The following is a 26377-nucleotide window of genomic DNA, read 5'->3' on the forward strand; positions in this document are numbered from 1 at the left end:
ATGCTGTGCCAGCGAGCTAGGCCCCTCAAGCTGTGGGTATTGTGTGCATGCTATGTCAGCTAGCTCGGCCCCTTCAGCTGTGGGTGTTGTGTGCATGCTGTGCCAGATAGCTCGGCCCCTTAAACTGTGGGTATTGTGTGCATGCTGTGCCAGCTAGCTCGGCCCCTTAAGCTGTGGGTATTATGTACATGCTGGGCCAGCTAGCTAGGCCCCTGAAGCTGTTGGTATTGTGTGCATGCTGTGCCAGCTAGGTAGGCCCCTTAAGCTGTAGGTATTGTGTGCATGCTGTGCCAGCTAGCTAGGCTCCTTAAGCTGTGGGTATTGTGTGCATACTGTGCCAGCTAGCTAGGCCCCTTAAGCTGTGGGTATTGTGTGCACGCTGTGCCAGCGAGCTCGGCCCCTCAAGCTGTGGGTTTTGTGTGCATGCTGTGCCAGCTAGGTAGGCCCCTTAAGCTGTGGGTATTGTGTGCATGCTGTGCCAGCCAGCTAGGCCCCTTAAGCTGTGGGTATTGTGTGCATGCTGTGCCAGCTAGCTCGGCCTCTTAAGCTGTTGGTATTGTGTGCATGCTATGCCAGCTAGCTAGGCCCCTTAAGCTGTGGGTATTGTGTACATGCTGTGCCAGCTAGCTAGGCCCCTTAAGCTGTGGGTATTGTGTGCATGCTGTGCCAGCGAGCTAGGTCCCTTAAGCTGTGGGTATTGTGTGCATGCTGTGCCAGCTAGCTAGGCCCCTTAAGCTGTGGGTATTGTGTGCATGCTGTGCCAGCGAGCTAGGCCCCTCAAGCTGTGGGTGTTGTGTGCATGCTGTTCCAGCTAGCTAGGCCCCTTAAGCTGTGGGTATTGTGTGCATGCTGTGCCAGCTAGCTAGGCCCCTTAAGCTGTGGGTGTTGCGTGCATGCTGTGCCAGCTAGCTCGGCCCCTTAAGCTGTGGATGTTGTGTGCATGCTATGTTAGCTAGCTCGGCCCCTTCAGCTGTGGGTGTTGTGTGCATGCTGTGCCAGCTAGCTCGGCCCCTTAAGCTGTGGGTATTGTGTGCATGCCATGTCAGCTAGCTCGGCCCTTTCAGCTGTGGGAGTTGTGTGCATGCTGTCCCAGCTAGCTAGGCCCCTCAAGCTGTGGGTGTTGTGTGCATGCTGTGCCAGCTAGCTCGGCCCCTTAAGCTGTGGGTATTGTGTGCACGCTGTGCCAGCGAGCTAGGCCCCTCAAGCTGTGGGTTTTGTGTGCATGCTGTGCCAGCCAGCTAGGCCCCTTAAGCTGTGGGTATTGTGTGCATGCTGTGCCAGCTAGCTCGGCCTCTTAAGCTGTTGGTATTGTGTGCATGCTATGCCAGCTAGCTAGCTAGGCCCCTTAAGCTGTAGGTATTGTGTGCATGCTGTGCCAGCGAGCTGGGCCCCTTAAGCTGTGGGTATTGTGTACATGCTGTGCCAGCTAGCTAGGCCCCTTAAGCTGTGGGTATTGTGTGCATGCTGTGCCAGCTAGCTAGGCCCCTTAAGCTGTGGGTATTGTGTGCATGCTGTGCCAGCTAGCTAGGCCCCTTAAGGTGTGGGTATTGTGTACAAGCTGTGCCAGCTAGCGAGGCCCCTTAAGGTGTGGGTGCTGTGTGCATGCCATGCCAGCTAGCTCGGCCCCTTAAGGTGTGGGTATTGTGTGCATGCTGTGCCAGCTAGGTAGGCCCCTTAAGCTGTAGGTATTGTGTGCATGCTGTACCAGCTAGGTAGGCCCCTTAAGCTGTGGGTATTGTGTGCATGCTGTGCCAGCTAGGTCGGCCCCTCAAGCTGTAGGTATTGTGTGCATGCTGTGCCAGCTAGGTAGGCCCCTGAAGCTGTAGGTATTGTGTGCATGCTGTGCCAGCTAGGTCGGCCCCTTAAGCTGTGGGTATTGTGTGCATGTTGTGCCAGCCAGCTAGGCCCCTTAAGCTGTGGGTATTGTGTGCATGCTGTGCCAGCTAGCTAGGCCCCTTAAGCTGTGGGTATTGTGTGCATGTTGTGCCAGCCAGCTAAGCCCCTTAAGCTGTGGGTATTGTGTACATGCTGTGCCAGCTAGCTAGGCCCCTTCAGCTGTGGGTATTGTGTGCATGCTGTGCCAGCTAGCTCGGCCCCTTCAGCTGTGGGTATTGTGTGCATGCTGTGCCAGCTAGCTATGCCCCTTAAGCTGTGGGTATTGTGTGCACGCTGTGCCAGCTAGCTAGGCCCCTTAAGCTGTATGTATTGTGTGCATGCTATGCCAGCTAGCTAGGCCCCTTAAGCTGTAGGTGTTGTGTGCATGCTGTGCTAGCTAGCTAGGCCCCTTAAGCTGTGGGTATTGTGTGCATGCTGTGCCAGCGAGCTAGGCCCCTTAAGCTGTGGGTGTTGTGTGCATGCTGTGCCAGCGAGCTGGGCCCCTTAAGCTGTATTGTGTGCATGCTGTGCCAGCGAGCTGGGCCCCTTAAGCTGTGGGTATTGTGTGCATGCCATGTCAGCTAGCTCGGCCCTTTCAGCTGTGGGTGTTGTGTGCATGCTGTCCCAGCTAGCTAGGCCCCTCAAGCTGTGGGTGTTGTGTGCATGCTGTGCCAGCTAGCTCAGCCCCTTAAGCTGTGGGGATTGTGTGCACGCTGTGCCAGCGAGCTAGGCCCCTCAAGCTGTGGGTTTTGTGTGCATGCTGTGCCAGCTAGGTAGGCCCCTTAAGCTGTGGGTATTGTGTGCATGCTGTGCCAGCCAGCTAGGCCCCTTAAGCTGTGGGTATTGTGTGCATGCTGTGCCAGCTAGCTCGGCCTCTTAAGCTGTTGGTATTGTGTGCATGCTATGCCAGCTAGCTAGGCCCCTTAAGCTGTAGGTATTGTGTGCATGCTGTGCCAGCGAGCTGGGCCCCTTAAGCTGTGGGTATTGTGTACATGCTGTGCCAGCTAGCTAGGCCCCTTAAGCTGTGGGTATTGTGTGCATGCTGTGCCAGCTAGCTAGGCCCCTTAAGCTGTGGGTATTGTGTGCATGCTGTGCCAGCTAGCTAGGCCCCTTAAGGTGTGGGTATTGTGTACAAGCTGTGCCAGCTAGCGAGGCCCCTTAAGGTGTGGGTGCTGTGTGCATGCCATGCCAGCTAGCTCGGCCCCTTAAGGTGTGGGTATTGTGTGCATGCTGTGCCAGCTAGGTAGGCCGCTTAAGCTGTAGGTATTGTGTGCATGCTGTACCAGCTAGGTAGGCCCCTTAAGCTGTGGGTATTGTGTGCATGCTGTGCCAGCTAGGTCGGCCCCTCAAGCTGTAGGTATTGTGTGCATGCTGTGCCAGCTAGGTAGGCCCCTTAAGCTGTAGGTATTGTGTGCATGCTGTGCCAGCTAGGTCGGCCCCTTAAGCTGTGGGTATTGTGTGCATGTTGTGCCAGCCAGCTAGGCCCCTTAAGCTGTGGGTATTGTGTGCATGCTGTGCCAGCCAGCTAAGCCCCTTAAGCTGTGGGTATTGTGTACATGCTGTGCCAGCTAGCTAGGCCCCTTCAGCTGTGGGTATTGTGTGCATGCTGTGCCAGCTAGCTATGCCCCTTAAGCTGTGGGTATTGTGTGCACGCTGTGCCAGCTAGCTAGGCCCCTTAAGCTGTATGTATTGTGTGCATGCTATGCCAGCTAGCTAGGCCCCTTAAGCTGTAGGTGTTGTGTGCATGCTGTGCTAGCTAGCTAGGCCCCTTAAGCTGTGGGTATTGTGTGCATGCTGTGCCAGCTAGCTAGGCCCCTTAAGCTGTGGGTGTTGTGTGCATGCTGTGCCAGCTAGCTCGGCCCCTTAAGCGGTGGGTGTTGTGTGCATGCTATGTCAGCTAGCTCGGCCCCTTCAGCTGTGGGTGTTGTGTGCATGCTGTGCCAGCTAGCTCGGCCCCTTAAACTGTGGGTATTGAGTGCATGCTGTGCCAGCTAGCTCGGCCCCTTAAGCTGTGGGTATTATGTACATGCTGGGCCAGCTAGCTAGGCCCCTGAAGCTGTTGGTATTGTGTGCATGCTGTGCCAGCTAGGTAGGCCCCTTAAGCTGTAGGTATTGTGTGCATGCTGTACCAGCTAGCTAGGCTCCTTAAGCTGTGGGTATTGTGTGCATACTGTGCCAGCTAGCTAGGCCCCTTAAGCTGTGGGTATTGTGTGCATGCTGTGCCAGCGAGCTAGGCCCCTCAAGCTGTGGGTATTGTGTGCATGCTGTGCCAGCGAGCTAGGTCCCTTAAGCTGTGGGTATTGTGTGCATGCTGTGCCAGCTAGCTAGGCCCCTTAAGCTGTGGGTATTGTGTGCATGCTGTGCCAGCGAGCTAGGCCCCTCAAGCTGTGGGTGTTGTGTACATGCTGTGCCAGCTAGCTAGGCCCCTTAAGCTGTGGGTATTGTGTGCATGCTGTGCCAGCTAGCTAGGCCCCTTAAGCTGTGGGTATTGTGTGCATGCTGTGCCAGCTAGCTAGGCCCCTTAAGGTGTGGGTATTGTGTACAAGCTGTGCCAGCTAGCGAGGCCCCTTAAGGTGTGGGTATTGTGTGCATGCTGTGCCAGCTAGGTAGGCCCCTTAAGCTGTAGGCATTGTGTGCATGCTGTACCAGCTAGGTAGGCCCCTTAAGCTGTGGGTATTGTGTGCATGCTGTGCCAGCTAGGTCGGCCCCTCAAGCTGTAGGTATTGTGTGCATGCTGTGCCAGCTAGGTAGGCCCCTGAAGCTGTAGGTATTGTGTGCATGCTGTGCCAGCTAGGTCGGCCCCTTAAGCTGTGGGTATTGTGTGCATGTTGTGCCAGCCAGCTAGGCCCCTTAAGCTGTGGGTATTGTGTGCATGCTGTGCCAGCTAGCTAGGCCCCTTAAGCTGTGGGTATTGTGTGCATGTTGTGCCAGCCAGCTAAGCCCCTTAAGCTGTGGGTATTGTGTACATGCTGTGCCAGCTAGCTAGGCCCCTTCAGCTGTGGGTATTGTGTGCATGCTGTGCCAGCTAGCTTTGCCCCTTAAGCTGTGGGTATTGTGTGCACACTGTGCCAGCTAGCTAGGCCCCTTAAGCTGTATGTATTGTGTGCATGCTATGCCAGCTAGCTAGGCCCCTTAAGCTGTAGGTGTTGTGTGCATGCTGTGCTAGCTAGCTAGGCCCCTTAAGCTGTGGGTATTGTGTGCATGCTGTGCCAGCTAGCTAGGCCCCTTAAGCTGTGGGTGTTGTGTGCATGCTGTGCCAGCGAGCTGGGCCCCTTAAGCTGTATTGTGTGCATGCTGTGCCAGCGAGCTGGGCCCCTTAAGCTGTGGGTATTGTGTGCATGCCATGTCAGCTAGCTCGGCCCTTTCAGCTGTGGGTGTTGTGTGCATGCTGTCCCAGCTAGCTAGGCCCCTCAAGCTGTGGGTGTTGTGTGCATGCTGTGCCAGCTAGCTCAGCCCCTTAAGCTGTGGGCATTGTGTGCACGCTGTGCCAGCGAGCTAGGCCCCTCAAGCTGTGGGTTTTGTGTGCATGCTGTGCCAGCTAGGTAGGCCCCTTAAGCTGTGGGTATTGTGTGCATGCTGTGCCAGCCAGCTAGGCCCCTTAAGCTGTGGGTATTGTGTGCATGCTGTGCCAGCTAGCTCGGCCTCTTAAGCTGTTGGTATTGTGTGCATGCTATGCCAGCCAGCTAGGCCCCTTAAGCTGTAGGTATTGTGTGCATGCTGTGCCAGCGAGCTGGGCCCCTTAAGCTGTGGGTATTGTGTACATGCTGTGCCAGCTAGCTAGGCCCCTTAAGCTGTGGGTATTGTGTGCATGCTGTGCCAGCTAGCTAGGCCCCTTAAGCTGTGAGTATTGTGTGCATGCTGTGCCAGCTAGCGAGGCCCCTTAAGGTGTGGGTGCTGTGTGCATGCCATGCCAGCTAGCTCGGCCCCTTAAGGTGTGGGTATTGTGTGCATGCTGTGCCAGCTAGGTAGGCCGCTTAAGCTGTAGGTATTGTGTGCATGCTGTACCAGCTAGGTAGGCCCCTTAAGCTGTGGGTATTGTGTGCATGCTGTGCCAGCTAGGTCGGCCCCTCAAGCTGTAGGTATTGTGTGCATGCTGTGCCAGCTAGGTAGGCCCCTTAAGCTGTAGGTATTGTGTGCATGCTGTGCCAGCTAGGTCGGCCCCTTAAGCTGTGGGTATTGTGTGCATGTTGTGCCAGCCAGCTAGGCCCCTTAAGCTGTGGGTATTGTGTACATGCTGTGCCAGCTAGCTAGGCCCCTTCAGCTGTGGGTATTGTGTGCATGCTGTGCCAGCTAGCTCGGCCCCTTCAGCTGTGGGTATTGTGTGCATGCTGTGCCAGCTAGCTATGCCCCTTAAGCTGTGGGTATTGTGTGCACGCTGTGCCAGCTAGCTAGGCCCCTTAAGCTGTATGTATTGTGTGCATACTATGCCAGCTAGCTAGGCCCCTTAAGCTGTGGGTATTGTGTGCATGCTGTGCCAGCTAGCTAGGCCCCTTAAGCTGTGGGTGTTGTGTGCATGCTGTGCCAGCTAGCTCGGCCCCTTAAGCGGTGGGTGTTGTGTGCATGCTATGTCAGCTAGCTCGGCCCCTTCAGCTGTGGGTGTTGTGTGCATGCTGTGCCAGCTAGCTCGGCCCCTTAAACTGTGGGTGTTGAGTGCATGCTGTGCCAGCTAGCTCGGCCCCTTAAGCTGTGGGTATTATGTACATGCTGGGCCAGCTAGCTAGGCCCCTGAAGCTGTTGGTATTGTGTGCATGCTGTGCCAGCTAGCTAGGCCCCTTAAGCTGTAGGTATTGTGTGCATGCTGTGCCAGCTAGCTAGGCTCCTTAAGCTGTGGGTATTGTGTGCATACTGTGCCAGCTAGCTAGGCCCCTTAAGCTGTGGGTATTGTGTGCACGCTGTGCCAGCGAGCTAGGCCCCTCAAGCTGTGGGTATTGTGTGCATGCTGTGCCAGCGAGCTAGGTCCCTTAAGCTGTGGGTATTGTGTGCATGCTGTGCCAGCTAGCTAGGCCCCTTAAGCTGTGGGTATTGTGTGCATGCTGTGCCAGCGAGCTAGGCCCCTCAAGCTGTGGGTGTTGTGTGCATGCTGTGCCAGCTAGCTAGGCCCCTTAAGCTGTGGGTATTGTGTGCATGCTGTGCCAGCTAGCTAGGCCCCTTAAGCTGTGGGTGTTGCGTGCATGCTGTGCCAGCTAGCTCGGCCCCTTAAGCTGTGGATGTTGTGTGCATGCTATGTTAGCTAGCTCGGCCCCTTCAGCTGTGGGTGTTGTGTGCATGCTGTGCCAGCTAGCTCGGCCCCTTAAGCTGTGGGTATTGTGTGCATGCCATGTCAGCTAGCTCGGCCCTTTCAGCTGTGGGTGTTGTGTGCATGCTGTCCCAGCTTGCTAGGCCCCTCAAGCTGTGGGTGTTGTGTGCATGCTGTGCCAGCGAGCTAGGCCCCTCAAGCTGTGGGTGTTGTGTGCATGCTGTGCCAGCTAGGTAGGCCCCTTAAGCTGTGGGTATTGTGTGCATGCTGTGCCAGCCAGCTAGGCCCCTTAAGCTGTGGGTATTGTGTGCATGCTGTGCCAGCTAGCTCGGCCTCTTAAGCTGTTGGTATTGTGTGCATGCTATGCTAGCTAGCTAGGCCCCTTAAGCTGTAGGTATTGTGTGCATGCTGTGCCAGCGAGCTGGGCCCCTTAAGCTGTATTGTGTGCATGCCATGTCAGCTAGCTCAGCCCTTTCAGCTGTGGGTGTTGTGTGCATGCTGTCCCAGCTTGCTAGGCCCCTCAAGCTGTGGGTGTTGTGTGCATGCTGTGCCAGCGAGCTAGGCCCCTCAAGCTGTGGGTGTTGTGTGCATGCTGTGCCAGCTAGGTAGGCCCCTTAAGCTGTGGGTATTGTGTGCATGCTGTGCCAGCCAGCTAGGCCCCTTAAGCTGTGGGTATTGTGTGCATGCTGTGCCAGCTAGCTCGGCCTCTTAAGCTGTTGGTATTGTGTGCATGCTATGCTAGCTAGCTAGGCCCCTTAAGCTGTAGGTATTGTGTGCATGCTGTGCCAGCGAGCTGGGCCCCTTAAGCTGTATTGTGTGCATGCTGTGCCAGCGAGCTGGGCCCCTTAAGCTGTGGGTATTGTGTGCATGCCATGTCAGCTAGCTCGGCCCTTTCAGCTGTGGGTGTTGTGTGCATGCTGTCCCAGCTAGCTAGGCCCCTCAAGCTGTGGGTGTTGTGTGCATGCTGTGCCAGCTAGCTCCTTAAGCTGTGGGTATTGTGTGCACGCTGTGCCAGCGAGCTAGGCCCCTCAAGCTGTGGGTGTTGTGTGCATGCTGTGCCAGCTAGGTAGGCCCCTTAAGCTGTGGGTATTGTGTGCATGCTGTGCCAGCCAGCTAGGCCCCTTAAGCTGTGGGTATTGTGTGCATGCTGTGCCAGCTAGCTCGGCCTCTTAAGCTGTTGGTATTGTGTGCATGCTATGCCAGCTAGCTAGGCCCCTTAAGCTGTAGGTATTGTGTGCATGCTGTGCCAGCGAGCTGGGCCCCTTAAGCTGTGGGTATTGTGTGCATGCTGTGCCAGCGAGCTGGGCCCCTTAAGCTGTAGGTATTGTGTGCATGCTGTGCCAGCGAGCTGGGCCCCTTAAGCTGTGGGTATTGTGTGCATGCTGTGCCAGCGAGCTGGGCCCCTTAAGCTGTAGGTATTGTGTGCATGCTGTGCCAGCGAGCTGGGCCCCTTAAGCTGTGGGTATTGTGTGCATGCTGTGCCAGCGAGCTAGGCCCCTTAAGCTGTAGGTATTGTGTGCATGCTGTGCCAGCGAGCTGGGCCCCTTAAGCTGTGGGTGTTGTGTGCATGCTGTGCTAGCTTGCTTGGCCCCTTAAGCTGTGGGTATTGTGTGCATGCTGTGCCAGCCAGCTCGGCCCCTTAAGCTGTGGGTATTGTGTGCATGCTGTGCCAGCTAGCTAGGCCCCTTAAGCTGTGGGTATTGTGTGCATGCTGTGCCAGATAGCTAGGCCCCTTAAGCTGTGGGTATTGTGTGCATGCTTTGCCAGCTGGGTAGGCCTCTTAAGCTGTTGGTATTGTGTGCATGCTATGCCAGCTAGCTAGGCCCCTTAACCTGTGGGTATTGTGTGCATGCTATGCCAGCTAGCTAGGCCCCTTAAGCTGTAGGTGTTGTGTGCATGCTGTGCCAGCGAGCTGGGCCCCTTAAGCTGTGGGTATTGTGTGCATGCTGTGCCAGCGAGCTGGGCCCCTTAATCTGTGGGTGTTGTGTGCATGCTGTGCCAGCGAGCTGGGCCCCTTAAGCTGTGGGTGTTGTGTGCATGCTGTGCTTGCTTGCTAGGCCCCTTAAGCTGTGGGTATTGTGTGCATGCTGTGCCAGCTAGCTAGGCCCCTTAAGCTGTGGGTATTGTGTGCATGCTGTGCCAGCTAGCGAGGCCCCTTAAGCTGTGGGTGTTGTGTGCATGCTGTGCCAGCTAGCTAGGCCCCTTAAGCTGTGGGTATTGTGTGCATGCTATGCCAGCGAGCTCGGCCCCTTAAGCTGTGGGTATTGTGTGCATGCTATGCCAGCTAGCTCGGCCCCTTAAGCTGTGGGTATTGTGTGCATGCTATGCCAGCTAGCTCGGCCCCTTAAGCTGTGGGTATTGTGTGCATGCTATGCCAGCTAGCTAGGCCCCTTAAGCTGTGGGTATTGTGTGCATGCTATGCCAGCTAGCTCGGCCCCTTAAGCTGTGGGTATTGTGTGCATGCTATGCCAGCTAGCTCGGCCCCTTAAGCTGTGGGTATTGTGTGCATGCTATGCCAGCTAGCTCGGCCCCTTAAGCTGTGGGTATTGTGTGCATGCTATGCCAGCTAGCTCGGCCCCTTAAGCTGTGGGTATTGTGTGCATGCTATGCCAGCTAGCTCGGCCCCTTAAGCTGTGGGTATTGTATGCATGCTATGCCAGCTAGCTCGGCCCCTTAAGCTGTGGGTATTGTGCGCATGCTATGCCAGCTAGCTAGGCCCCTTAAGCTGTGGGTATTGTGTGCATGCTATGCCAGCTAGCTCGGCCCCTTAAGCTGTGGGTATTGTGTGCATGCTATGCCAGCTAGCTCGGCCCCTTAAGCTGTGGGTATTGTGTGCATGCTATGCCAGCTAGCTCGGCCCCTTAAGCTGTGGGTATTGTGTGCATGCTATGCCAGCTAGCTCGGCCCCTTAAGCTGTGGGTATTGTGTGCATGCTATGCCAGCTAGCTAGGCCCCTTAAGCTGTGGGTATTGTGTGCATGCTATGCCAGCTAGCTCGGCCCCTTAAGCTGTGGGTATTGTGTGCATGCTATGCCAGCTAGCTCGGCCCCTTAAGCTGTGGGTATTGTGTGCATGCTATGCCAGCTAGCTCGGCCCCTTAAGCTGTGGGTATTGTATGCATGCTATGCCAGCTAGCTCGGCCCCTTAAGCTGTGGGTATTGTGCGCATGCTATGCCAGCTAGCTAGGCCCCTTAAGCTGTGGGTATTGTGTGCATGCTATGCCAGCTAGCTCGGCCCCTTAAGCTGTGGGTATTGTGTGCATGCTATGCCAGCTAGCTCGGCCCCTTAAGCTGTGGGTATTGTGTGCATGCTTTGCCAGCTGGGTAGGCCTCAAAGCTGTGGGCGTTGTCAGGCGTCAACACGTATTCTATTCTGTACTAATGAAACCCTCACATAACAACATTGCATCCCCTCCACCATAAGGTATAATTAATAAAATCCCATCATCATCGTTTGTGTCTCATCTGTTCCCGACGTATTTCACTATTTGCCCCTGCCCTCCCCAGGATGTCCCCTTTCAGTTTCTCATCGAGTTGTATTTTGACCATTTGACCCTTTCATGACCTATATAATTGAGTGCATATAATGCAATAATTGAGGTCTATAATAAGAGAATAAAGACGGAATGAGCTTCGAATCAATAAATAAAACGACCAAATCTCACCACTTCCGTCAGCTGTTGCGCGTCCTCGGTGTCCGCCATTATCCACGGACAAAACACATAAAACGTCAATTATTGTAACGATCATCACGGAAAATATTTATTATTCGTGCTCGTGTAAATAACCTCTCCCTTAAAAGTAGTAAAGACTGCGATTTTTCTTTATTTGTATTTTCATATCTTTGGCGATATCTTTAATACGCACAAACTTTAAATTCTTAGATATGTGTTGTTGTTGTTTAATGGGCTCAGACAAATCCACCACAGACTCATCGAGATAGCCTTCTGATTTTGATTTAAATAGAATGAAGCTTGATCATGTCTGATAATCAATCGTTTATTCCTTAATATCTGTCAAATACCAAATAAAACAAATTCTGTCTTTGAAAAATACACAAATCCGGCCAGGCTCGAGTGTTATAAAATAAACTTCCTTCCTTTACGTGATCATACCTCATGCTCCTTGTTATTTATTTGTCCTTTGTCGTTTAAAAGTTCTTACTGTTGGAGGTGTATCGTAGTACGTATGATTGACTCAGTTGGAGTTTTACTTATTCGATTATGTATGCGCTTCATTTAAATTGCTGACTCGAGCCTTGTCGAGTCGTTCTCTATGACGATGCCAAAGTAAAATAATAAAGGGATTAAAGACGTGTTCATTGTCTGTTTGAAATGAAATCTCGACACCAACCATCATTTTCCCTCGACCGCCGACTACACCCTCTCCACCGCCGACTACACCTCCTCCACCGCCGACCACACCCCTCCACCGCCGACCACACCTGCTCCACCGCCGACCACACCCCTCCACCGCCGACCACACCTCCTCCACCGCCGACCACACCCCTCCACCGCCGACCACAACTCCTCCACCGCCGACCACACCCCTTCCACCGCAGACCACACCCCTTCCACCGCCGACCACACCCCTTCCACCGCCGACCACACCCCTTCCACCGCCGACCACACCCCTTCCACCGCCGACCACACCCCTTCCACCGCCGACCACACCCTTTCCCGCCCTCTAACAACATCTTGCATCGCCTCATTTGATTTCTGATGATGTGTAAAAAGTATGCCGTACTGGGGTAGTAACGCATGTAATTGTATGTTGGAGGAGGGGCGTAAAAAGAAAGTATAAATGTTTTTCACATGTTTACGACACATTCAATTATATAAGCGGTGTATGGTTGACGTAGGTTGGCTATTTTGGAATATTTTAAAAAGCCGATTATAAATATATTATGTATAGCGTTACGTCAAACCATATCATAGGATAATGTTTAGTATATCACCATTTTAAAAAGGCCTCGCATTGTCGATGACAACACACATTGAATGCGGAAGTCGCAATCATCTGGCTGTTGCGTGTTGGAGTGCTGGGTCAATCACCAAGTAGATTTCTATTCGTTTGATTTCACAGCAGTAACAGCACTTTCCAGTGATGAGTGGGAGAAGGAGAAGCGTTAATGAGCAATGCTTTACTTATCGTATTCGTCGGCCGGGACGTCTCCCAGAGACCCAGGCAACACTGTATAAGGAGAGGTGACGCCCTCTTTGGCTGATACACGTGTACGCTTTTCACATTTCACTACCTGCCTGACAGAATGCCACACAATTTCCGTGTTCGCTCGGGCGGTACTTGAAGGAAAGTCATTCGGCTCGAGGTTCCGGATTGCATCTGATATCGTCACAAGACTCGTCCGATGGACGAAACCGCCGCTGCCGCAGTGGATGGCGGCTTGCACGTGTTCCTCTGGTTGGTGTCCTGGGTCGCCACCGTGGCCATCGTCGTCGGTGGTGTGGTGCCGTTCATGCCGCAATACAGCAGGATCCGCCGCTCGCAGAGTGCCGAAGGCTTCTCCACGCACGTGTGCCTCGTTCTTCTGCTCGCAAACATCTTGCGCATTATTTTCTGGTTTGTCTCTTCCTCCCAGTTTCTTTTAGCTCACTTGAAACATAGTTCATATTAGCATCGCGCGGTGTTCGTCAGTAGACGGTCAGTATGTTATGTAATCACTCGGATCTTCTTCACCAAACACAAGACAACACGCACGATTTCGATGAAACTACACATCGTCTTCTTCTTCACCCAGATGTACCAAAGTTTGTTCACGGCATTAAAAAAAATGATCAGGGCCCAGGAGGGTGTACAATGGGTTTGAGCCCCCAAAAATAGGTATTTGCTTTCTTCTCCGAAACTACACACGCAATTTCGACCAAAATTTACCCCAACCTTCATCTCCCGTGATGTACCAAAGCTTTTTCATGGAATTAAAAATAAATAATGGTCTAAGGGGGTCTACGGTGGGGTTTAACCCTCACCCTCCCTCCCCCCCAAAAAAAATATGTATATGTGGTATATCTTTCACCTTTTCCCCTTCCACTCTCCCCACTCCCTTCCTCACCCCTGGGTACTCATGCTAGTATTTTATAAAAGTATAAGCACAATGAATGATGTTCATTTTAAACCACATGTTCAGTATGGCCAAAATAACAAAACGCATCAAAATCTAATATTTGATCAGATATATAATATAGTCCCAAAATTTACTATCAATTTGAAATTGCAGCCAGTACTTTTATATATTTCTCCTTCAAAATGTTGTTCAGTACGACAATAGAGTGAATGACACTTGAATGAATGTAACTTTATCATTTCTTCAATTTTTGTTTGCAAATACTGCAAAAGTTCTGCAAAATATGTGTACATAGCACTTTACACCAATGTGCATGCTTTCAACTCCCAATCAAAGCAAGGACTGTCTTTAGAGATAGAGAAGTCATTCTAATACAATGTCATAATTAACTATGAGATACATAAATGGCTTACATGTTAAAGCGCGGTGCTACGCGCGCTTACTTGCTACCAAGGAGGAAGCGGACAACGCGGTTAAACAAAAGTCTATTCACAAGAGGTCACTGCAGCACTGGCGCGCCCGGTGTATATCCGGAGGCCACGCCTACCCCTCGGGCGTGGCCGCCGCCCACTTGGTGCGCGGAATGATGTCACCACGCCAGTGGGCTTTCGTGTCCGCCACACGCGCCCCCCCAGAATTCCCGCGCACCTGGAGGGCCAGTTTGCGGGGCAAACGGATGACCCGGCCGAAGCGCCCTCTGGCGACCGGCGGCGTCTGGGGTGTAGGGATGCCAGCTGGGATGCCCCCGGCTGTACCCGGGATGGGTGCCGGACCGGGGGGCGGCGTGCCGGCGGTGCTGGGCGGTGCCGGGGGGCGGCCCTGACGCGGGGGCCTAGCCACAGGCGGTGGGTGGTCCACGTCGAGGTGGGCCGGCTTGAGTCGATCCACCGAGACGCGGTCCGGAGTACCGCCGATGTCCAAGGTGAAGTATTTCACCCCGGTCTCCAGCACGCGGAAAGGCCCATCGTACAGGGGCCGCAGTGGTGTCCGGTGGGCGTCGTGCCGGACGAAGACATACTCCTCGGGGCGAAGCTCTGGGGCGACGTGCGTGGGTGGGTGCCCGTGGTGCGCCGTCGGCACCGGGGTGAACCTCCGGGCGGTCTCCTGGAGCGCTCCTGCGCCGCGGACCAAGGTGCCGTGGGGTCGGGGAGGAACTCGCCTGGCACCCGCAGCGGTTGTCCAAAGACCAACTCAGGCGCGCAGGTCCTCCTTGGGCGCCGTCCGGAGGCCCAGCAGGACCCAGGGGAGCCTGTCGACCCAGCCGCCGTCGCAGAGGGTGGCCCGGAGCGCGGCCTTCAACGAGCGGTGGAACCGCTCGCACAGGCCGTTGGCCTGGGGGTGGTAGGCCGTGGTTCGGTGCAGCTGGACCCCGAGCCCCCGCGCGACCGCGGCCCAGAGCTCCGAGGTGAACTGGGGGCCGCGGTCGGACGAGATGTCCGAGGGGGCGCGGAACCGGGCGACCCAGGTGGCGATGAACGCCTGCGCGACGTCTGCCGCCGTCATCGTCGCCGCCGCCAAAGGCACGGCCTCCGGCCACCGGGTGGTGCGGTCCACCATGGTAAGGACATGGGTGAAACCTCGTGAGGGGGGCAGAGGTCCCACCAAGTCCACGTGCACGTGGTCGAACCTACGTGCCGGCACCGTAAACGGGGCCAATGGGGCCTGGGTATGCCGGTGCACCTTCGCGCGCTGGCACGCGAGGCACGTCCTGGTCCAGCCGCGGACGGCCTTCCGGAGGCCATGCCAGACAAACTTGTCGCCGACCAACCTCTGGGAGGCCTTCGTGCCCGGGTGGGACAGGCCGTGGATGGCGTCAAAAACCTGGCGCTGCCAGCCTGCGGGCACGATGGGGCGAGGCCGCCCGAGGGAGACGTCGCAAACGAGGGCCGTGCCCGCGCCGTCGAAGGGCACCTCAGTGACGCGGAGGCCCGTGACGGCGGTCCGCAGGGCCTGGACCCCGGGGTCGGCGGCCTGGTCCGCCGCCATCCGGGCATAGTCGATGCCAAGGTGGACTGCGTGGGCGACAGCCCGGGAAAGGCAATCGGCCACCGGATTGTCCTTTCCCGCGACGTGCCGGATGTCCGTCGTGTACTCGGACACGGCCGAGAGGTGACACTGCTGCCGGGCCGACCACGGCTCGGTGACCTTGCCCATCGCGAAAACCAGCGGCTTGTGGTCGACGAAGGCCGTGAACGCACGGCCCTCGAGCAGATGGCGAAAGTGCCTGACTGCCAGGTTTAACCGCGTTGTCCGCTTCCTCCTTGGTAGCAAGTAAGCGCGCGTAGCACCGCGCTTTAATTGGTGACCCCAACGTGATGCGTCGAAGCCTGAACTGGGCTTCGGCCTGCAGGAACCAGATCTCCGCCTGAGCTTCCCAGAAATCGGGGAGCTTCATTGCTACCGCGTTGGTTGCCATGTCGGGTGGTCAGCGACGGCTGACCAGAACGTCGGAGGTCACCAATTAAAGCGCGGTGCTACGCGCTCTTACTTGCTACCAAGGAGGAAGCGGACAACGCGGTTAAACAAAAGAGTCTTTATTCACAAGAGGTCACTGTAGCACTGGCGCGCTCCGGGCTGCACGCCCGGTGTATATCCTGAGGCCACGCCTACCCCTCGGGCGTGGCCGCCGCCCACTTGGTGCGCGGAATGATGTCACCACGCCAGTGGGCTTTCGTGTCCGCCACAATATAATATTATACTGTGGTTGTGATAGTTTAACATGATTACATTATTTGGTCATCTCATTTCGAGTCTCGAAGAGATTAACTTATAAAATGGATCATGATGATCAGTGCCGTATATTAACAGAGTCTGACCAGCCTTTGATCTGCTCAACTACCGCCGTGATTGGTCGAGCCCACGTCACGTTGTTTACAGGTGCCATTTTGCATACCACCTCAGCCGAGCAGCTTTCCTGCTGCACCCATTCCGTGCCATTGCTTCGTATCGTTGCATATTTCATTTGAGTAATATTTCAATAAAATCAACCAATATGGTGTGTTGTGCCGTTTGGGGATGTCAGATATTGACGTTCCCAAATGTCATGATGCCAAAAACCGCCTGTTAGTGAGATTCTTCATTGTCCGTTTGTATATTTTTTCAAGAGGACAAGCACACAGCCGTAAAACGCAACGTAAAGTTACGACCGGAGAACATGGCAGCAAAAGTATGGCAATGCGAACGCTTGTCAAGAAATTGAAATAGGATAGATGTATATGTCGGGCTTCCTCTTAAACTCAAGAAGAGGCACGTTTGAAGCAGCAAGAGTGGTTTAATAAAAAATCGAACAAACACAATTGTAGAGCGCGTCCGGAATCGCAGAGCTTTGTGTCACACAAGGCAGTGCAAATCCGAGCCACACTGAAAATACTCTGAAACAAGATTCCTTATATAATCGAACAGTCTAAAAAACTCTCCGCTGAAGTAATGACCTCAGACAAGAGAGGGCCGAGTTTGAAGGCACAGATGTGTGTGAAAGTAAGATATTTCTCAAGCAATTATTCCAAACAAGCTGGGCTCACAAGGCCCAGGGATGCATTCTCATAATAGAGTTCAATGGTGTTATACTTGGCAGTAAAACATATTGAGCCAGGGCATGAACAAATCAAAGGATACATATTAGATCATACTCTGCTCGAGGTTAACTGAAGGCAAAACAAGAATTAAATGGCAACTATTCCCATAACTGTTCTCCCTTTGGCAAATATTGAAAAACGTCTCCAAGGCTGGATCTGACCAAGCCGTGAAACAACATGTTTTGCAATTGAATCTAGTTTTTTTGAAGCAAGCAAAAGAAAGACACAATTATATATATATATCTCAGGTGCCCCCCCCCCCCCCCACCCGACATATATATATATATATATATATATATATATATATATATATACACGTACACATTTGATATATATATCTATTTTATCTAAATATATCACCAAGGTTATAATGTTTAATGGTGGATTTCTTCAAGAATAACAAATAAACAATGTACCTCTGAGTCTGTTTACTTTTTTATTGCTGATTACGGTGCGAGTCAAGTTTTAACAACATTTGAGAACCCAAGCTAATGAATAAAATAATAGACATTGTACTTTCATAGCATTATGGGAATATTGTATGTTACGTTTCCAGATAATAGATGAAAACTAGTTTACAAGCTCCATTTTATCAAATTACAATTTCATGACAAGAGAAATCAAATTTATCAGTATCCTGTATGCAGCTGACAATAAATCGTGTGCCGCGACAGGCAAACAATTCGTGTGAATAAATGACGCCGCTTGCAGATTTTATTATTCCAATAACAAACAACACGTCACTTTAACTTGAATTAGTTGTTCCTCATTAAATCTGCGACCAAACAGTAATAACATTGATTCCCTCGTCACAGAACTCCAGGATTGCCACAGCTGACATACATCTCGCAGTGCCAGCGCGCGAAGTTAGGTATGCAACATGGCGCCAGTATTTCAGTTGGCCAGACTCTCAATATACACGGCACTGATGATGATGTCTGTCTGTTAAATTTTTGCTATTTTTGCTTCTCCTCCGTTATCACCCAGCTGATTGTTCTGAAACTTTACACATGAATACAAGACGGCAGCCCAAACAATCACTGAGGCTTCGATTTTTTATATATATATTTATTTCACAGTGTGGGGTTATCCCTTGAAACTTGAGGTCCTTAGTCATCCTTTGTTGACCAACTGATTGCTCTGGAGCCCAATGGTCCGCAGGATAGCTTGGTCTTAGATTCATTGATTTCTTATCGGAGGGGGTCCCCAAAAATCGGCAGAGGTCTGAGCTACAACCTCAAGAGATGACTGAAATCCCATTGGGGTTATTTATTGGCAAATAAAGTAGCACACATTTCAATTACACAACCATCCTGGATGTATGAAAGCCATAGCCAAAAGGGCGGTCATTGAATGAGAATATGGAAATATGGCTGCTATTTACTAAATACAGTGCATTCAGAAAGTAGCCACACCCCTTGACTTTTTCACATTTTGTTCTGTTACAGCCTGAATTTAAAATTGATTCAATTTAGATTTTTTTTTTTTTGTCGCTGGTCTACACATAATACCCCATAATGTCAGAGTGGATTTTTTATTTATTTATAAATTTTTACAAACTAATTAAAAATGAAAAGCTGAAATGTCTCTAGTCAATAAGAATTCACACTTTGCTATGACACTGCAACTTGAGCTCAGGTGCATCCAATTTCCTTTCTTCATCCTTGATAGGTCTCGACAACTTGATTGCTGTCCACCTGTGGCCAATTCAATTGATTGGACATGACTTAGAAAAAAAAAAAACACCTTTCTATATAAGGTCCCACAGTTGACAGTGCATGTCAGAGCAGAACCTCCACCATGAAGTCCAGGGAACTGTCCGTAGAACTTTGAGATAGAATTGTGAGGAGGCATAGATCTGGGAAAAGGGTATAAAACAATTTCTAGAGTGTTGAAAGTTCCCAAGAGCACAGTAAGCTCCATCATTAGGAAATGGAAAGAATATGGAACTACCCAGAAACTTTCTAGAGCTGGCCATCCGACCAAATTGAGCAACCAGGCAAAAAGGACCTTGGTCAGGGAGGTGACGAAGAAGCGAATGATCACTGACAGAACTAGATTTCCATGGCTGAGATGGAGAACCTGCTGGAAGGACAACAGTCTCTGCAGCACTTCACAAGTCTAGAATTTTTTTTGGGAGAGTGGCCAGATGGAAGCCACTCATGAGAAAAAGGTACATGACAGCACACCTGGAGTTTACAAAAAGGCATGCGAAATACTCAGAGTATGAGCCAAGAGATTCTGTGATCTGATGAGACAAAAATTGAATTATTTGGCCTGAATGCAAAGCACTATGTCTAGCAGAAACCGAGCATAGTTCATCACCAATCTAACACCGTCCCTACTGTGAAGCACGATGGTAGCAGCATCATGCTATGGGGATGCTTTTCTCCGGCAGGGACTGGGAGACTTGTAAGGATAGAGGGAACAATGAATGGACAACAGGCAAATACTTGAGGAGAACCTGCTTGAGAGTGCACAGACCTAAGACTGGTGAAGATTTACGTTCCAACAGGACGATGATCCCAAGCATACAGCCAATGTAACACTGGAATAATAATAATAATAATACATTTATTTTATATAGCGCTTTTCAAAAAGCCCAAAGACGCTTTGACAGAGTACAAAAAAACAAGTGCAAAAAGACAAAAATCAACAGGTAAATAATCAAAGCAAAAGGAAGGAGAATGAGAAGAGATAGTCAGGGGTTAAATGCTGTGGGTTAAATGTTGAATGCAGTGTTGAACAGGTGTGTCTTGAGTGATGTTTTGAATGTGGTGAGTGAGGAGGAGTTTCTGATGGTGTGAGGTAGTGAGTTCCAGAGGGTGGGAGCAGCGATGGAGAAGGCCCTGTCCCCCCAGGATCTGAATTTGGTCCGCATGGGGAGGGGTCATGAGGTTGGTACCAGCAGAGCGGAGGTTGCGGGTGGGAGTGTGTCTGGAGAGGAGGTCAGTCAGGTAGGATGGGGCCAGGTTATGGAGGGCGTTGTAGGTCAAGAGGAGGATTTTATACTGGATTCTCTGGGGGATGGGGAGCCAGTGAAGCTTGTAAAGGACGGGGGTGATGTGGTCACGGGTCCGGGAATGGGTGAGTAGACGGGCAGCGGAGTTCTGAATGTATTGGAGTTTATTGATGATTATTGAGGGTGAACCAAAGAGGAGGCTGTTGCAGTAGTCCAGACGGGAGGTGATGAAGGCGTGGATGAGGGTTTCTGCAGCCATGGAGGAGAGGGATGGACGGAGACGGGCGATGTTTTTCAGGTGAAAGAAGGCTGTCTTTGTGATCTGTTTAGTGTATTTGTCGAAGGAGAGGGTTTGGTCAAAGATGATGCCAAGATTCCGGATGTGAGGGGAGGTGGATACTGGGAAACCGTCGATGTTGAGGGCAAAGTTATGGGTGGATTTGGTGAGCGTTTTTGGGCCAATGATGATTATTTCAGATTTATCATAGTTAAGTTTGAGGAAGTTGATTTGAAGCCAGGATTTTATTTCAGTGATGCAGTTTGTCAGGATAGAGTGGGTGGCGGTGGAGATGGACTTGGTGGAGATGAAAAGCTGGATGTCATCGGCAAATCAGTGGAAATGGAGACCATGACGGCAGATTAAGTGACCAAGGGGGGACAGGTACAGGATGAAGAGGAGGGGGCCAAGAACTGAACCTTGGGGGACACCTTGGGGGAGGGGAGTAGTGGGGGATTTGCAGTTATTGATGGAGATGAACTGGCGTCTGTCGGAGAGGTATGATTTGATCCAAGAGAGGGCAGTGCCGGTAATGTTAAAGGTGGTTTCAAGTCAGGTGAGGAGGATGGTGTGATTGATGGTGTCAAAGGCGGCGCTGAGGTCGAGGAGGATGAGAATGTTGAGGTTGCCAGCGTCAGAGGAGAGGAGAAGGTCATTGGTGATTTTGAGGAGAGCAGTTTCAGTACTGTGGTTGTAGCGGAATCCGGATTGGAATGTTTCATACAGGTTATTGGCAGAGAGGTGATGCTTAGGTTGAGTGGCTACAGTGCGTTCCAAAACTTTTGACAGAAAGTGTAGGTTGGAGATGGGTCTGAAGTTGTTTAGGGTGTCAGGGTTGAGTCCAGGTTTTTTCAGAATGGGGGTAACAGCAGCAATCTTGAGGGATGGGATGATGCCTGTAGACAGGGAGGAGTTTATTGTTGCAGTGATAAGTGGAGAGAGAGCAGGAAGGGAGGCCTTGACAAAGCTGGAGGGGATGGGGTCAAGAGTGCAGGTGGCAGTTTTCATTCCTATGATGAGTTCAGAGTGGTCAGTAGGGGAGACTGGGGAGAACTGAGACAGGGGTTGGCAGGATAAGGGGGGGGGGGCAGGTGGTTTGAGGGGGAGCAGGTGCGGTGGTGGTTAAGCTGCTGTAGATGTTGTCAATTTTGCTTTGGAAGAATGAAAGGAAGGAGATGCAGTTGTCTACTGTGAATGACTGGGTGGTGGTGTTCAGGGGGCTGAGGAGTTTGTTTATTGTAGAGAAGAGTGCTTTTGGGTTTCCAGAGCCAGAGTGGATAATTTGAGAGTAGTAGGCGGAGCGGGCGTGGGAGAGGGCATCTTTGTAGTGTTGTAGGTGGTCCTTGTAGGCTTGGGAGTGAATTGTGAGACCTGTTTTATTGCGGAGTCTTTCAAGTTGGCGAGCACGAGTTTTCATCAGGCGGAGTTCAGGGGTAAACCAGGGAGCAGAATGGGTGAAAGAAACTGTTTTGGTTTTCACGGGCGCAAGCTGGTCAAGGCAGGAGGAGAGAGTGTGGTTGTAGTAGTCAGTGAGGTCAGAAGGGGTGTGGAGGTCAACAAAGGGAGAAGTGGACATTTTTTCACAGAGGGTGGATGAGAATGAGGTCGGTGAAAGAGCGTTTAGCTTACGGAAATTGATAGTGCGATAATGCCTTGGTGCTGGGGTGGGGATGTTGATGGTCATAGTGATGGCTAAGTGGTCAGAGGGTGAGGTCGGAGCCAGAGAGATGGTGCATAATTAATCCAGTAGAGCAGACAATGTCCAGAATGTGCCCACGGTTATGGGTAGGAAAGTTGACATGTTGAGTGAGGTTAAAGCAGGTGAGTAAATCAGTGAAGTCAGTGGTTATTGTGGAGTCAGTGGAGTCCATGTGGATATTGAAATCACCGAGGAGGAGGATTGAGGGAGAGAGGGAACAGAGCTGGGTCAGAAAGTGGGAGAAGTCAGACAGGAATGATGGGTGTGGTTTGGGAGGGCGGTAGACGACAGCCATGACTGACTGTGTGTGACCAGAGAGTTTAAAAGCCAGGTGTTCAAATGATGGAGCAGATGAGATGGAGATGAGGCTGGTCTTGATGTCCTGTCGGTGTATTACGGCAATTACACCACCTCGGCCCTCCGAGCGTGGTTTATTGATGTAAGAATATCCATTGGGTGTAGTGATGTTGAGTGAGAAGTAGTCCAGAGGTTGTTGACAGGTTTCAGTGAGACAGAGAAAGTCCAGTTTATTTTCCAGACTGTAGTCGTTCAGGATGAGGCTTTTGTTGTTGAGGGACCGGGTATTGAACAGGGTGAGCTTGATGTTGCTTTGTACGGTGGGGATGAACTCAGGTGATTTAGCCAGGGTTTGCAGACAGGAGGTGCGATCGTGTGCGTTGCTGTGACCAGGTGCGCTGGGACGATGAGTGGGAGTGCGCTGAGCCGACCAGAGTACGGGAATGAAGTGACCTGTTTGTAAATAAACAAACTTACGATCAGAGCCTCTATGAATGTATCTGGGTCGTCGCAGGAGTCCGTGGGATTTGATTGCAGAGATTCATGATGGGGTGGAGTGAGTATTGAGCAGAAGAAGCCTTGTGGCGGAGTACCTTGGAGCCATGCTAGGCAGGAGCGAAGGGACGAGTAAGAGGCCAAGGTTGAGGAGGATGAGTAGGCCTTGCCGCAGCGGCAAATGACCGCAGCCGCTAATCAAGAAAACCAAGACCGCAGCGGCAAACGACCGCAGCGGAAAAAAGGACCGCAACCGCTAATCAAGCAAACCAAGACCGCAGTGGCAAACAGCCACAGCCGCAAGCCAAGACAACAAAGGCCGCAGCGGCAAACAGCCACAGCCGCAAACAACGGCCACAAACAACGGGAGCGGGCCTGAGGAAACAGTGGAAGAGCCGGGCAGGCGGAGCCAGGAGCAGAGCCAGGACCGAGCAGAGGGCAGACCCAACGGCCAAAAAGCCGCCACGACCACCAGAAAAGCAGACTATGTACAATGACCCAGTCGGAGAAGCGGCGAACAAGTAACGCCAGCGTCCTCTCCAGACAGGACCGGAAGCCGTTTCTTCAGAAACGAATGGCTTCAGAACAAGAACGTGAAAAACCTTGAATGGTCCAGCCAAAGCCCAGACTTGAATCCCATTGAGAATCTGTGGAAAGACTTGAAGATTGCTCTTCACCATTCTCCCCATCCAAATTGACAGAGCTTGAGCAAATCTGTAAGGACGAATGGGAGAAACTCCCCAAATCCAAATGTGCAAAGCTGATAGACATACCCAAGAAGACTTGAAGCTGTAATCATTGCAAAAGGAGCTTCTCCGCGTTATTGAATACTTATTTAAATTAGATATTTATGTCTTTCATTTTCAATAAATTTGTAAAAATTTAGAAAAACATGTTTTCACTTTGACATTGTTGAGTATTATGTGTGGATCAGTGACAAAAAAATCTCAATTTCATCCATTTTAAATTCAAGCTGTAACACAATAAAATGTAAAAAAGTCAAGGGGTGTGAATACTTTCTGAAGGTGATGTAATGTGCCTTAGGTTGACATAACACTTATAAATTAATACAATACACCAATGTTTATGAGTTCAGGTAAAAATGCCTATCGAATAATGAATATGCAGATATGAAATATATTGCATGTCTCTTGAAAAAAATGTAATGCAAAAAAATGCCAATTTAAGAGACTTTGAGCAACAGAAAAAGAAAAACTCTCGTTTAGTTCAAAATAATCAATCACAACAACCCAGCAAACAACAACGTTTTTATCACAAGTTTTAGCGTTTTTATAACTGCAACAATGTAAAATTGTTTGCTGGGAACACAACAACAATGTCCAGCACGAAGGGTTACTTCTTTAACAAAACACAACAAGAAAAAGAGCAATCGGAGGTTGCAAACCCTCGCCAGGATGTATTTTCAGTGGTTTTTTAAGGCTTTTGTGTTCAAAAAAATGGCGACCGAACCACGTGACCGATGACGTCATTTTTATTTTTCTAAACTAATTTATTCCTCGATTATGCTCAAGAAATTGCTTCTTGATCGGATGAAGTTTTGTACTTGTCGAATTATGACATCATAATGGAGGCACCTATGACATCATCATTAACATTTTATTCCGCAAGGAGAGTTCTTTACAATGAGCCATGTCTCCATTTTTTCTGTTCAGCACGCGGAGATATAGAGGTGCAAAGTTTTTCGGTTTTTCCAAGATGGCGGCCGAACCACGTGACAGATGACGTCATCGTTATTTTTTTTTCTCCACCAGTTTATGCCGACATGGCGCTCAAGAAATTTCATCTGATCGGATGAAGCTTTTTCTTTGTCGAATTATGACGTCATAATGGAGGCATCTATGACATCATGAACATATTATATTCCCCATGGAGAGTTCTTTACAATGAGCCATGTCTCAATTTTTTCTATTCAGTGCTTTCAGAGATATAGGGGTGCAAAGTTTTTCGGTTTTTCCAAGATGGCGGCCGAACCACGTGACATATAACGTCATAATTATCAGTAAAACATTCTACAGGTGGAGTTGCACCAATGGTGAAAATTTCCTGTCGATCGGACCAACGGTTGCAGAGAAAATCGTATTTATTCTGTGCGGACAAACAAATAAACAAACAAACGGACTCAAATGCAATACCCTCTGCTCTGGTGAGGGTAACAACACAACAATGTCCAGCATGAAGGGGAAGAACTCTTTGCATGGGAAATTTTTTCCTCCTTCTCTTCCTTCCTTCCCCCAAAACGGAGGAACCCATCCCCAAAGTATGTATAATTGTATATGTAGTATATCTCTCCCCTCTCCTCCCCCTTCCACTCCCCCATCCCTCTTCTGCTTCCTTCCTCCTGCCCTCCCTCCTCCCCTCCTCTCCTGCTCCCTCATTCCCACTGATAACTAACAAAAATTGTGGACATGTGCCAACATGCAATTGTGGGTAACCTTTGACAGCACGATGAGTGCCAGCTAGTGATTGCTGTGGTGATTTTGTTACTTCAAACAAAATATGATGCGTGTGCGTGTTGCTTATTATTTATTTTTTTTGTTAATGCAGGTTTGGCCACGAGTTTGAATTCCCACTGTTGATGCAAAGCGTAGTGATGATCTTTGCTATGATCCTAATGATTCACCTCTGCACGACGGTGCATGCTTCCTCCGATATTGGTACCAAGCACCATCACTTTTCAGGTCGGACAATTAGTTTTGCACCTCTGTGACCTGTGAGCCTATTCATGGAAACTCATTACTCCCCCCACCCCTCTCTCATCGCCCATCCCACTCTCATCGCCCATCCCACACCACTCATGTAAGATTTATTTTGTTGAAAGTTTATTCACATTTTATGCTTGTGCTTTGTTCCTTGGTGCCTCCCAGCTTTATTTATTGCTTTGTTCCTTATCTTTGAATATTCATCACAATATATATACAGTCACGTGAAAAAGTAAGTACACCCCATGTAAAGTTTTGACTTTTTCAACATATTTCAACACACAGCGATTTGATCTTCATTTCAACAATATTGATAGATAAAGGTGATATAATATAACAAATATCATGAAACATTTACATTTTGTAGTCCATTGTATAATTTAAATAAACATAAATGCAAATTTCACGTGTGGAAAAAGTAAGTACACCCCTACATTTATCACTCCTTCAATTACCGAAAATTAGAATCAGGTGCACCAGCTCAGGTGCAAATGATAAGAACATCGTTAAAGAGGATCTTGGAGGAACCTGTCTTATTTATACCTCAGACATTTAGTTTGGTTTGCTCTTTGTTGTTGAAGTGTGTGGCGTCACCATGCCTAGATCAAAAGAGCTCTCTGAGGCCTTCAGAAAGAAGGTTATAGATGCCTATGAGTCTGGGAAGGGATTTTAAAAGATCTCCAAACAATTTGAAATCAATCATTCAACTGTCCGGAAGATCATCTACAAGTGGAGAAGATTCCAAACAACTGCCAACTTGTTCAGGCCAGGCCGCCCCAGCAAGTTCAGCCTGAGAGCAGACCGCAAGATGCTGAAAGAAGTCTCTAAGAACCCCAGAATGTCATCACGGGACCTCCAGGCAAGCTCTTGCCACTGTTGATGTCAAAGTGCACGAGTCTACCATTAGAAAGAGGCTGCACAAATTTGATCTACATGGGAGGTGTGCCAGGAGGAAACCTTTGCTGTCCAGAAAGAACATCAGGGCAAGACTAAAGTTTGCCAATGAACACCGAGGCAAAGACCAGCACTTCTGGAACAATGTGCTCTGGACAGATGAGTCAAAGGTAGAGCTATTTGGCCACTACCAGAAGACATGTTTGGCGAAAACCAAGGACAGCATTTGACCACAAGAACCTGATACCAACTGTAAAACATGGTGGT

General features: G+C 50.6%; 2 protein-coding genes across 2 annotated transcripts in view; one reads left to right on the top strand and one right to left on the bottom strand.

The window, feature by feature from the left end:
* Positions 1 to 10869, bottom strand: part of HSBP1 (heat shock factor binding protein 1) — a 42631-nt gene extending 31762 nt beyond the window's left edge. The window contains exon 1 of the mRNA XM_068129161.2: positions 10775 to 10869. Within this exon, the coding sequence (XP_067985262.1) occupies positions 10775 to 10813 (39 nt within the window). The 5' untranslated portion in view covers positions 10814 to 10869. The remainder of the gene's footprint in view (positions 1 to 10774) is intronic.
* Positions 10870 to 12097: 1228 nt separating this feature from the next.
* SLC66A2 (solute carrier family 66 member 2) overlaps positions 12098 to 26377 on the top strand; it is a 59227-nt gene continuing 44947 nt past the window's right edge. The window contains exons 1-2 of the mRNA XM_068129160.2: positions 12098 to 12689; positions 25062 to 25195. Of these exons, the coding sequence (XP_067985261.1) occupies positions 12478 to 12689; positions 25062 to 25195 (346 nt within the window). The 5' untranslated portion in view covers positions 12098 to 12477. The remainder of the gene's footprint in view (positions 12690 to 25061; positions 25196 to 26377) is intronic.

This window comes from Myxine glutinosa, chromosome 9 (assembly GCF_964187855.1).
Source record: "Myxine glutinosa chromosome 9, kmMyxGlut1.1, whole genome shotgun sequence".
In the NCBI taxonomy this organism is placed as follows: domain Eukaryota; kingdom Metazoa; phylum Chordata; class Myxini; order Myxiniformes; family Myxinidae; genus Myxine; species Myxine glutinosa.